General features: G+C 37.9%; 1 protein-coding gene across 1 annotated transcript in view; it reads right to left on the reverse strand.

Moving 5' to 3' along the window:
* CUNH12orf50 (chromosome unknown C12orf50 homolog) overlaps positions 1-12394 on the reverse strand; it is a 59187-nt gene that overhangs the window by 24158 nt on the left and 22635 nt on the right. The window contains exons 4-7 of the mRNA XM_042782693.1: positions 9057-9218; positions 7580-7657; positions 7384-7497; positions 3024-3134 (exon numbers count right to left, since the gene is read on the reverse strand). Of these exons, the coding sequence (XP_042638627.1) occupies positions 3024-3134; positions 7384-7497; positions 7580-7657; positions 9057-9218 (465 nt within the window). The remainder of the gene's footprint in view (positions 1-3023; positions 3135-7383; positions 7498-7579; positions 7658-9056; positions 9219-12394) is intronic.

The following is a 12394-nucleotide window of genomic DNA, read 5'->3' on the forward strand; positions in this document are numbered from 1 at the left end:
TTTGTTTCCAACTTTTGCATTCCAGTCACCAGTGATAATTAACTTATCTTGATTGCATGTGTGGTCAATTTCAGACTGCAGAAGTTGATAAAAAATATTTAATTTACTTGTCTTAGGCTTTGCTAGTTGGTGCATAAATTTGAATAATAATCATATTAACTGGTCTTCCTTTGTAGGCATATGTATATTATCCTATCACTCACATCACTGTACTTCAGGACAGAGCTTGAAACATCCTTTGCAATGATGAATGGCATGCCATTCCTCTTCAAATTGTCATTCTCAGCATAGTAGATCATATGGTTGTCTGATTCAAAATGGCCAAAACTGGTCCCCTTCAGCTCACTAATGCCTAGGATATCAATCTTTATACGTTCCATTTCACTTTTGACAACTTCCGATTTTCCTAGATTCATACTTGTACATTCCATGTTCCTTTTATTAATGGATGTGTGCAGCTGTTTCTCCTTAATTTGAATCATACCATGTCAGCAAATGCAGGTCTCAAAAGCTTCACTCTATCCATATCAGTAAGGTTGGTCCTACTCTGAGGACGCAGCTCTTTCCTAGTCGTATTTTGAAAGCCTTCTGACCTAAGGGGCTCATCTTCCCACACTGTATCGGATAATGTTTCCGGCCTATTTATAAAGTTGTGCAGTAATGTATCAGACAGTGTTTCTCTACTATTCGTAAGGTTTTCCCTGGCTAATTCTTTGAGAAGTGGATGGCCTCTTCCTTCTTCCTAGTCTGTCTCAGTCTGTAAGCTGCACTGAAACCTGTGTACCATGTGCAACCCTGCCGACACCTGAAACACCAGTGACACAGCCTCAAGCCTCACTGAAACATGCAAGCCAGAATAGTACAACAAACTGACAGACAAGTTTGTCTAGCTTAGCTGTTCAAAACCTCTCCACTCTCCCCTCACCTGGATCCCTGGCACTGCTCTGCTCTGTTGACAATCTTCTCTTTCCCCTGCTTTCCTGGCTGGTGTGGGTGGGGCCTGGGTCCCTCCCCTTACCTGGATCCCTGGCTGCTGCTCAAATTTAATACTGGCTCAATAATTATAATTTCAAATGTTGAAGATGCTTTATCAGTGCAAGAGGAGCTCTCATGGAACACTGGTTAAAGCATTCATTTGCTAACCAAAAGGTTGCTCGTTCAAACCCATGAGCTGCTCTGCAGGAGAAAGACAAGACAATCTGCTTCCATAAAGATTTACAGCCTCGGAAACCCTATGAGGCAGTTCTATTCTGTCCTATAGAGTAGCTATGAGTCAGAAAAGGCACTGGGTCTAAATGTGCTTACATTATTTTCATACACATACACCAAAGAGTTTGTGCAACTTAGTGACACAGAGAAGATTACAATGCCGGCATAATTAACAAACATGATTATGCCAGAAATAATGATTCCAAGATGATAGAAAATTTTAACCTTATCTTGATATGGTTGTTTACCGATCTTATTATTATAACAATGTTATTAGACAGACTAACAAAAGCATAATGATATTCTCCTATTTCTTAGTCCCCTAAAAGTAGGAAATATATTACTGATGTCACAAAAAGAAGGTAATATTATTTCTTAGATAAAAGCATCACTTTATCAGTTATGGAAAATAACATTTTATTAACCACAAAGGCAATTTGATATAATAATATTTCACTAAAATGTACAATTGCAACTGGTCATGTTAGGTAGATCCTAGTTTTGTTTACTGCTACATTATATAAACTGTGTAAACTCCACTGGGAGAAACTGGCAATGCTTCTTATTTATAGCTAAAACTTACTGCTTCAAGGCAACCAAACAATGACAGCTAGTCTAAAATTTCTGCGGAGGACATAAAAGAAAGGAAAGGAAAGAAAGAATCAAATTACAGTAGTACCAGAAAAAAAAAAAGGTAGACAGAAGAGAATGGTTGAAATTGAATGAAGCAGGAACTGTAGAAAGCATCTCTAACATACCTCAGACATATTGATACATATTGACACCCTTTCTCAACCTTCCTCTCTTTCCTCACACACATTCTTCTTCTAGTCACACTCTTCTTCTTCAAAAAAAAAATAGCATCTATTTTTTTAAAAAAACAAAGCCTCAGAATTTTCTGCCAAAGGATGGATTTTCAGCCAGGAAGCAATTCCAGAACATCTGAGCTACATAATACAATAAGGATGTTATGCCTTACCAAGGGCATACCATTGCCTCATCTTCCTTCCACAGAGCAGCTGACAGATTTGGACCATAAAGCTTCTGGTTAGCATTAGGCACTGCACCACCAGAACTCCTTTTAGTCAAATAAACATGTTCCTTATCTGTTTACAGCTTTGTAATAGTATATGATACCATACTTGATACCTGCATTTATTACAGCCTGGATTTGGGTCTTAATACATACACACACCCTTCAGAAGATTTCTCATAAAATATATGAAAGAATGGAACGTCATACACACTGCGTGTAAATTGCCACAAAGCATTTGGTGAGACACTGACTTCAGAAACCATCTGACTTGCTAACACATATATAGACACATATATATTTGTCAAACACAGATAAATCAGATATAAAAAAGGAGGAAAACATTCAATAAAATTATGACTAATTATGTATAATGCAAAATGAATGAATGGTAACAGAGATCAGAGTAGTGGTCACCTTTGAAAGGAGGCCAAAAGGAGAAAGGGAGCCTCCTGCAGTGCAGTAAATGTGGGTATGCAGGTGCACATACCTAAGTCATCAAGCTACACATTTTCTATTTGCATACTTATGCAACAGAAATCCTAATAAAACACTAAGATAATACTAAGACTAAAGAGAATGTCTCAAGAGCCTTTCTTCAAATTTAATACCGGCTCAATAGTTATAATTTCAAATTTTGAAGATGCCTTATCAGTGCAGGAGGAGCTCTCATGGCACACTGGTTAAAGCATTCAGTTACTAACTAAAAGAGAGAAAATCAAAGTCATTTAACATCCGTAGGGTAATTTAGTCATAGTCAACCAGTAAAAAGTCAACCTACCTCCATTTTCGAAAGCAGCAATGCCAGTCCTTGGTTTTCCATCCAATGATGCTTTTATCTCACCTTGCCTTTCAATTAGGCTAAATTTTGTTGGAACTGTTAGACCATCCCCTGGATATGAAAAAACCAAGTCAGCTCAGGAATAACTGCAGTTCAAATAAGTTTATGATACAATACACAATTAAAGTAAAAATTATAAAGCTAATGCAAGTATTGCTTTCACAATGATCTAATGCACATTAATTTTATACATACATTTTAAGTAAATTTTATCATTAAGCCAACAAAGCAGCAAGCAAGTTAGTTCTTGTATTTAGATCAGTTTTCAAATGGTCATCAAAAGATTGAGAGCTCTAACACCATCGTCCATGAGACCAAAATACGATCTTGAGTATATTCCACCTGAATTTAGAGACCATCTGAAGAACAGATTTGACCATTGAACACCAGTGATCAAAGACCAAAGGAGTTGTGGGATGCCATCAAGGACATTATACATGAAGAAAGAAGCTCTGGTAGAGTCGTGCCTAAGGCATTTGACTGCTAACCAGAAGGCTGGCGGTTCAAACCCACCAGTCACTCCTCAGAAGGAAAGTTGGGCAATCTACTTCTGTAGTGATACTGCCTCAGAAACCCAAGGAGGGGTCACTATCAGTCAAATCTGACTCGACTGTGTGGGTTTTTTTTTTTTTTTTAATACATTAAGAAAGCTAAAGGTCATGAGTATCAGCAGACACTCTGAAACTTGCTCTTGAACTGAGAGCAGCTAAAGCAAATGAAAGACATGATGAAGTAAAAAAGATCAACAAAAGATTTCAAAAGATAGCTGAAGAATACAATGTCATAATATAATGAACTGTACAATGTCCTGGAGTTATAAAACCGAAAGGGAAGAACTTACTTGGCATTTCTCAAACTAAAAGAATTAAAGAAAAAATTCAAGCTTTGAGTTACAATACTGAAGGATTCTATGAGCAAAATATTGAATCACACAGGAAGCATCAAAAGTAGATGGAAGGAATACACAGAATCACTGTACCAAAAAGAATTGCTCAATGGTTAGCTACTTCAGGCTGTAGCATATGATCAAGAACTGACTGTACTGAAGGAAGACGTAGTGATTGTGAGGACGGCACAGGATAGGTCATTGTTTGGTTCTCCTGTACACAGGGTTGCCATGAGTTGGAACAGACTCAATGGCACCTAACAACAACATTATTGTGTGTGCGTAATATATTCATAATGTATTTCATGCAATAAATTTTGTAGTATTTCTTTTTCTGATTTATTTACCATGATTAATTTGAGAAAACGTATTAAGAGTGCACTGTTGTTAGTTGCCGTCATGTTGATTCTGACTCCTAACAACCCCATGTACAACAGAATGAAAAAAAAGTATGAGAGTGTATTAATGAGTATAAAATATTAATGATACTCTGATAATCAAATTATTCTCTTTTCCTTAAACATCTTTATATAATTCTCTTTAAACTGTTAAAAGTATAATTAAAAAGACATGACAACCTAAAATAAAGTCTGATTCTGAATTGGATCTTAGAACAATGAAAAACACAGAATAAAACAAACTCACTTTACTGTAAAGGATATTAATGGGATAGATGGAAATTTTTTTTTAAGTCTATAAACAATAGTACTATATCACATTTAATTTCTTGATTTTGATCATTTTAACAATGATTATGTAAGGGTAAAAGACCATCTGTCTGCAGCTTATTCTCAAACAGTTCAGAAAACAATAATAATATTGTCATGATATGGAATGAATTGTGTTCCCCAAAATATATGTATTGAAATCCTGGCGCCTATACCTGTAGATATAATGTAATCGTCTCCTATAATGCAATCTAATATGATACATTCAATCAATCAGTTGAGGTCACACCAGGATAGGGTAGATCCTAAACCTAATCATCTCTGATTTATAAAAGAAACAACACAGACACAGAGACAAGCAAGCACATACTAGGAAATACAGATGTCACATAAGGATAACAAGAACCCAGGGCTACTGACAAGGAAGCGATCAACCTGATTTGGACTTTTATTCTCCAGAACTGTGAGAAAATAAGTTTCTGTTCTTTAAAGCCATGTATTTGTGGTATTTCTGTTATGGCAGCACTGGAAATCTAAGACAGAGTAGATAGATAGATAGCTAGATAGCAAGAATTAAAAATAAAATGTGGTAAAATATTAAGATGGGGAGAACCTAGGAAGTGTATACAAGAATTAAGAGATTATTTCAAAATAAAAAGCTTTTAAAGTTTAATATAAACATACATAGAATTGTCTTTATAATTTGCCATTTTTAATATAGATTGCTAACTTGGGTTTTTCATGTGTATGTGTAATTTGTTTTGCTTTTTACTTATCTGAGTAGTATGGATCTACAAGAAGCCTTGGTGGTGGAATTTTCAAGCACTCGTTTTTCAAACCAAAAAGTTGATGGCTTGAACCCACTAGTGGCTCCTTGGCAGAAAAGATCTGGCAATCTGTTCCCATAAAGATTACAGTCTGGGAAACCCTATGGGGCAGATCTACTCTGTGACACAGGGTCGCTAGGAGTGAGAACCAACTCAACAGTGCACAACAACATGGATCTGCCATCCGCCCCTCCCTGGTTAGTTCCTTCCCACTATTAGCTAGGGCTTACAGACTATCCTACCATCTGCTGGGTTGTTGCTGCCACCTAGCGGTCATGTGTTTAAATAGCTCACCACATAGGGACTCAGAGGCATACCTCAGAGACACTGTGGGTTAGGACTCAGACCACTGCAATAAAGCTAGTAGTGTAATAAAGTGAGTCACACGGATGTTTGGTTTCTCGGTGCATATGAAAGTTATGTGCTGTAATTTATTAAATGTGGAATACCAAAAATAAAAAACAAACCCACTCTTATCAAGTTGATTCTAACTCATAGCAAACCTGTTAGTGCAATAGTGTTATGAAAAAGTTTGAAATACTGTGAAAATCACCAAAATATGATACAGAGACACAGAGTAAATACATGCTGTTGGAAAAACAGTGCCAGTAGACTTGCTTGACTCAGAGTTGTCACAAACCTTCAATTTTTCCAAGAAAAAAAAAAAAAAAAACTCTCTCTGAAGAGCAACAAAATGAGGTATGCTGTACTCATTTATATCCTGGGTAACTTTCCCAACTATCTTTATTTTGGGATGGAAAAGCCCTCCTTCTAATCTTTCCTACTGCTGCAAAATTTGTTTTTAAGCTCATACTAGGGATTATATATATATATATGTATGTGTGTGTGTATATATATGTGTGGTGTGTATGTATGTGTTTATATCTCTCTAGATAGATAGATAAATAGGTAGGTAGATATAAATTCATGGCATCCATGGATTTCCTATTAGTTCCTGGCTTTACGTCCAGAAAACTCGGCTTTTCTTACCGTGTTTTCAAGCACAAAATGATCCTCGACAGCAAAATGTGGCTCACCAGAGAGTAAGTTCCATGAAGGGTCCAAACAAAAACACCCAAACTCACTGCCATCAAGTCAATTCCAATTCACAGTGACCCCCATTGAGTTTCCAAGGCTGTAAATCTTTACCAAAGTAGATTTCCTCATCTTCCTTCCTGGTGAGCTTGAACTGCTGACCTTCTGGTTAGCAGCCAAATGCTTTACTCATTACGCCACCCCAAAACCAAACCAAACTCACTGCCGTCAAGTCGATTCAACTCATAGCAACCCCTTCTTGGGTTTCCAAGGCGGTATGTCTAAGGAAGTAGATTGCCCAACCTTCTTTCCAAGGAATAGCTGGTGGGTTTGAACTGTTAGCCTTCCAGTTAGCAGTCAAATTTACTAAGCCACCAGAGCTCCTTATGGACATGAAGGGCAGACCCCTGGAATTGTCCACCAGAATCACTTGTGTGCCTAGGAAATTTATTCGAGGAAGGAATATACCCTTATTCTGCCATTAACCTTATTCTGTGATTTATCTTTTGTCCCTTTGGGGCCAAGTTATCTTTTCCACTCAGAAAGAAAAACCTAAATCTATCTCACAAGGCAATTTATTTGCACAGACAAAGAAAATGGCAAAAGCAAATGATTTACAAAATGACTGCATGTGGTGTGCAGTGTTACCATGTGTTTATAAAGTCTATTCATTCAGTGGCTCCTCTGGGAAAGTATAATTACATTAACAGCAGCTTTTCATATTAAATGTAGGTCATTCAATAAAAGCACTTCCTTCTTGCTCTCAATTCCGATGTATTATTTATCATTTAACTCTCTTTGTGTGCATCTTACTAAATAATTCACAGTCTATCACCAAGTATCACTTATATATCACCTTGAAATGCTGCCTTTGAAATTCTTACCTTCTTGTAATTCACTGCCATTTTCCACAGGCTTTTCTAACTCTTTCTCTACTGTAGGAGTTATGCTCTTTGATGATGAAGTATCTGCAGGAGTATGAAATCGGTAGTATTCACCTAATCTCCCCATAAGAAAACTAATGGTTAGGATATTTGTCACACCAAGTATTAGAAAACTCAAAGTTGTTTGATTTCTTACCGGATTTATAACACATTTCCTTTATTGCTCTTTTTTCTTCAATTTCTTCTGGTGTCTTTGTCCATAAACTAGAAGCATCTATAGGATATATTTGTTTTAAATTAAAGTGTCCCATAGCCATATAATCTGAAAATTTATAAATCAGAAAGAAAAAATCCCAAATATTGTTCTCATGGATAAAAAATTACAGTTATTCTACTTTAAAAAATAATTTTAAAAAATTGCATACTGGTTTCTAAGTGCTACAGTGTAAGTTTTAGGAAGGATCAGACAGGAGAAAAGAAATGACTACATGATACCAGATACCTGATGTTTCTTGAAATGAGAAACTGAAGGCATATATTCTATAGACACATGTTGAGTGATGATGATGTAGACATGGAAGAGATGGAGATGCAGCAAAAAAGAGTTATAAACAGTTCTGTGTATTCCTAAGCACAGAAGCTATGGTGGCGTGCTGCCCACAGAAGGATACATTTTAGGGCAAAAACAGGGTGAGAGTTTGTTTCTGCATGTTTATTTTGTATGCTCACATATACAAGTACCACTTTGTTGTGATGACATAGAAGAAAAAGGATGAACTATGCAAAAGACCTGCGTTCTAGCCTTGTTTATATTCCCATGAGAGTTAAATGGAATAGTGTTGATGGCATTGCATTATAAACTGTAAAGTACTCTGTTGTTTTCTATAACTGCAATGATTAAGTGTGAGACAGATAGATGACAGATCAACAGATTGATACATATATATATGTATATGTGTATATATATATATATATATATATCACATATATACCAATATGTTTTAGAAACAGTTAAGTTTAACATAAATAAAAGAGGTTTTCAGTGTCCCTACAGGCACATGCACATATTTAATCAAAAACTAAGTATCTCCTAGACATCACATTACAAAAACCTTCAAATACAGATGATCATAGGCATGTGTAGACATCAAATAAATTGGAACATAATAAATTTAATCAATAAAAAAGTTACAGCTACATTCTTACCAAAATCTGCTTTAACCCACTGCCTTCAAGATGAATCTGACTCACAGTGATGCTAGGAGACAGAGTAGAAGTGCCTCCCCCAGGGTTCCCTATGTAAGGCTGTCAATCTTTACAGAAGCACATCGCCTGGTCATTCTCCCTTGGAGTGCCTGATGGTGCGAACTGCCAACTTATTCTACTTTATATGCTGCTGTTGTTGTAATATGCCATCAAGTCAATTTCGACTCATAGCGACCTCTCCTTGGGTTTCCGAGGCAGTATCACTACAGAAGCAGATTGCCCCATCTCCCTTCCGAGGAGTGGCTGGTGGGTTTGAACCGCCAGCCTTCTGGTTAGCAGTCAAGTGCCTTAGGCATTACACCACCAGAGCTCCTACATTTTAAACCTCTAGTAGTTAAACAAACATTGTGGAAAGTACTGTCCAGTTTTTGAATATGCATTCTATATCTGAGAAAAGGTTTACTAACCATTTTGTTCATCTTCTTCTTCTTCCTCTTCTTCCTCAAAGTTAGTTTTCAAAACTAAAGGACGGTGAATGGGCCGTGATACATTTTCCTGAGGTTTCAGAGGTTCCTGACTCTGGGTCAGGGGTGGAATTCCTTCTTGAGTTTCTTTTTGTAGTGTGATATCTGTAGGAAAAATGTAACAGTTCAGTCTTTTCAAGATACATATTATGATGAGGATGCTCAAGATCCAACCATTATCCTAATTAACTGTTTAAAATCTCCCTTATTTCTTCTGGAAAGTTTCTTATAAACCAGCTTACGAAAATAACAAGACTTTACCTATAAGGCATGGAAAATATGCTAATTCATCAACTTTAGACAGCAATTATTGGCATGACTTTGTATAGCACAATTTCATCATAAATACAAAGTGATCACAAGTATTACTGTATTTTGAGAAATAAGATTAATTTTACAGTATAAAAAACTAACAAAGACAACTTCAACTAAGCGTTGTTGTTGCCGAGTCATTTTTAACTCAGTAGAATGGCCCCACAGGGAATTTTTAGAAAGCAAAGTGGCAAAGCTGGGTCTCTCTCTCTGAGCTACCCAGTGCTTAACCATTGCACCAAGGCTCCACTAATTGCTGGCTTATTGCTCTATTGTTCTCATCAGTGCCCTGGGGCATATATTGCAGTATAGTCTGATTCAACTAAATTGTGGTCCCTTTGAAGAGGTAGTCTTTGAGACCGGTCCTAAATGTTCATTCCTAACCTGGAAGGGCTCTTAGCTCTCTATTTCCCTGGTTTTCCTTGAAAAACTTCTAACTGGTATATGGTTTGGCTTCCTGTGCTCATGGAACTATCAGCCTCCTATTATTAATTGCATACCATTAAAATCTCACTGTTTCCCAGAGTGCCCATAAACTTCTGCACACTCAGTTCCAAATAAAGCCAGTACCCTGGGCAAGAATTTCAGAGTTGTCTATTTTCATGGCCTGCCTCTTACCCTGGACAAAACCTCAGGGCCACTGCTCCATAGCTGGGCAAAGGGGCAATTGCTCACTTTTGCCCCGAGTCACACCCCTGCTTTATAGGTAAAAAATAGGCCGCAGTAGTATCCTCCAGGCTTTTTAGCCTGGCTTCACTCTATGTACCAACTGGGTAAGGGCAATCAGGCCCAATTATTCTCAGTCTGCTGTACGTGGCATAGAGCTTCTGCCCTTCAAGTGAGTCTAGATGGAAGAAGAAAGCCTCAGAGCTGTTAGCCATTGTTGCAACACAGAATAAGGGAGGATGAGAATGCTGGTAGCCTACTCCTTCCGAGGAGATACCATAGCCCTCCATTGACAGTTGAGGGAAGAGGGGGACTGTGTTCTTCACTGCATCTTCTCTAAGTGGAGCTTCTGACATACTGAGTTGACAGTGCATGGGTTGTGACTTAAATGTCACAGGCTCTCTTTTTAGTCTTACAAAGACAGCAGATTTCTTGAATAATGTTTCTTTATTTGCTGTATGTCCTTAGGACAATTTCTAGAGATTTAAATAATTATGTTTTTGTTTTTATAGTTTTGTCTTAATGTGGTGGCTGCATGTTGCTGTGATGCGGGAAAAGAATGGCTAAGGAAAACTGGAAATTGTCAAAAACAAAATGGAACACTTGAAGGTTGATATCTTACACATTTCAAAATCAAAAAACCAAACTCACTGCCGTCAGGTTGGATCCAACTCATTAGTGACCCCTCTTTGGGTTTCCGAGACAGTATCACTACGGAAGTAGATTGTCCCATCTTCCTTCCGAGGAGTGGCCGGTGGGTTTGAAGCACCAGTCTTCTGGTTAGCAGTCAAATGCCTTAGGCACTACGCCACCAGAGCTGAAATGGACAGGTACTGGCCATTTTGAAAGGACATATAACTACATGGTTTACTGTGTCGGGAATGAAAAGTTGAAGAGGAATGCTGTCACATTCGTCAATTTTCAAGCATTCCACTTCATTTTTTACAACTTCCAACTTTCCTAGATTTATACTTTCTACATTCCACATCCTGATTATTAATGGACGTTGTTGTTGTCTGTTGTTTTTTGCCGTCAAGTTGGACCCAACTCATAGCGACCCCTCCTTGGGTTGTCGAGGCAGTATCACTACGGAAGTAGATTTGTTTATTCTCATTTTGAGTACTGCCCCTCAGCAAATGAAGGTCCAAAAGCTTTACTACATCCACGTTAATATCAACTCTACTTTAAGGAGGCAGCTCTTCCCCAGTCATATTCTGAGTGCCTTCCAACCTGATGGGCTCTTCTTACAACACCATATCAGACAATCTCACTGTTATCCATGAGGTTCTTACTGGGCCCTTTTTTTGGAAGTAGATTGCTAGGTCCTTCCCCTTCTATCTTAGTCTGGAAGCTCCACTGAAATCTGTCCGACATGGGTGATGCTGCTGCATGTTTCAAACCAGTGACAGCTTCCAGCACCACAGCAACACACAAGCCATCACAGTATCAAAAAAAAAAAAACAAACAAAAAAACAAAAAACAGATGAATAGTGGCAAATAATATTACGAGTTCTAATCATAGCCAAAGGAGCTCTGGTGGCACAGTGCCTAAGGCATCTGATTGCTAACCAGAAGGTTAGTGGTTCAAACCCACCAGCTGCTCTGCAGAAGGAAGATGGGGCAATCTACTTCCATAAAGATTTACCGTCTCAGAAGCCCAATGGGAGTCGCTATGAGTTGGAATCTACTTGATGGCAGTGAGTTTGGTTTTGGCAATTTTAGCCAATCCTCTTCTTGTTTCAGATTTTATAATATTTAATATCACCTAGGTGTCCTGCTAACCAGACGGCTGGCGGTTCAAACCCACCAGCCACTCCTCAGAAGGAAGGTTGGGCAATCCTACTTCCGTAGTGATACTGCCTCGGAAACCCAAGGAGGGGTCGCTATGAGTCGGGGCCGACTCGATGGCACATAACAACAACAACAACAGGTGTCCTGGTGGTGCAATGGTTAAAGCACTTGACTACTAAGCAAAAAAGCTGGCAGTTCAACCTCTCCACAGGAGAAAGATGTGGTGGTCTGCTTCTTTAAAGATTTACAGCTTTGGAAACCATAACGGGCAGCCCTATAGTGTCATTATGAGTCAGAATCAGCTTGATGGCAGTGGGTTTTTTGGTTTAATATCTTCCAACTCTCTTAGCCAAAATTAGGATATGCTGGGTCTAGACAATAGTTTTTAGCAATATATACCTTTCTGTTTCAAAAATGTATGAGAATCATTTTGATTATTACTCATTTCATTAAGATAAACATTTTCAATAAATCCTACTTCAATGTTCAACAATAATCAAAGTTCATAACAA

Source organism: Orycteropus afer, unplaced genomic scaffold (assembly GCF_000298275.1).
Source record: "Orycteropus afer afer isolate SDZICR_OR568_19922 unplaced genomic scaffold, OryAfe1.0 scaffold00416, whole genome shotgun sequence".
NCBI classification, from domain to species: Eukaryota; Metazoa; Chordata; class Mammalia; order Tubulidentata; family Orycteropodidae; genus Orycteropus; species Orycteropus afer.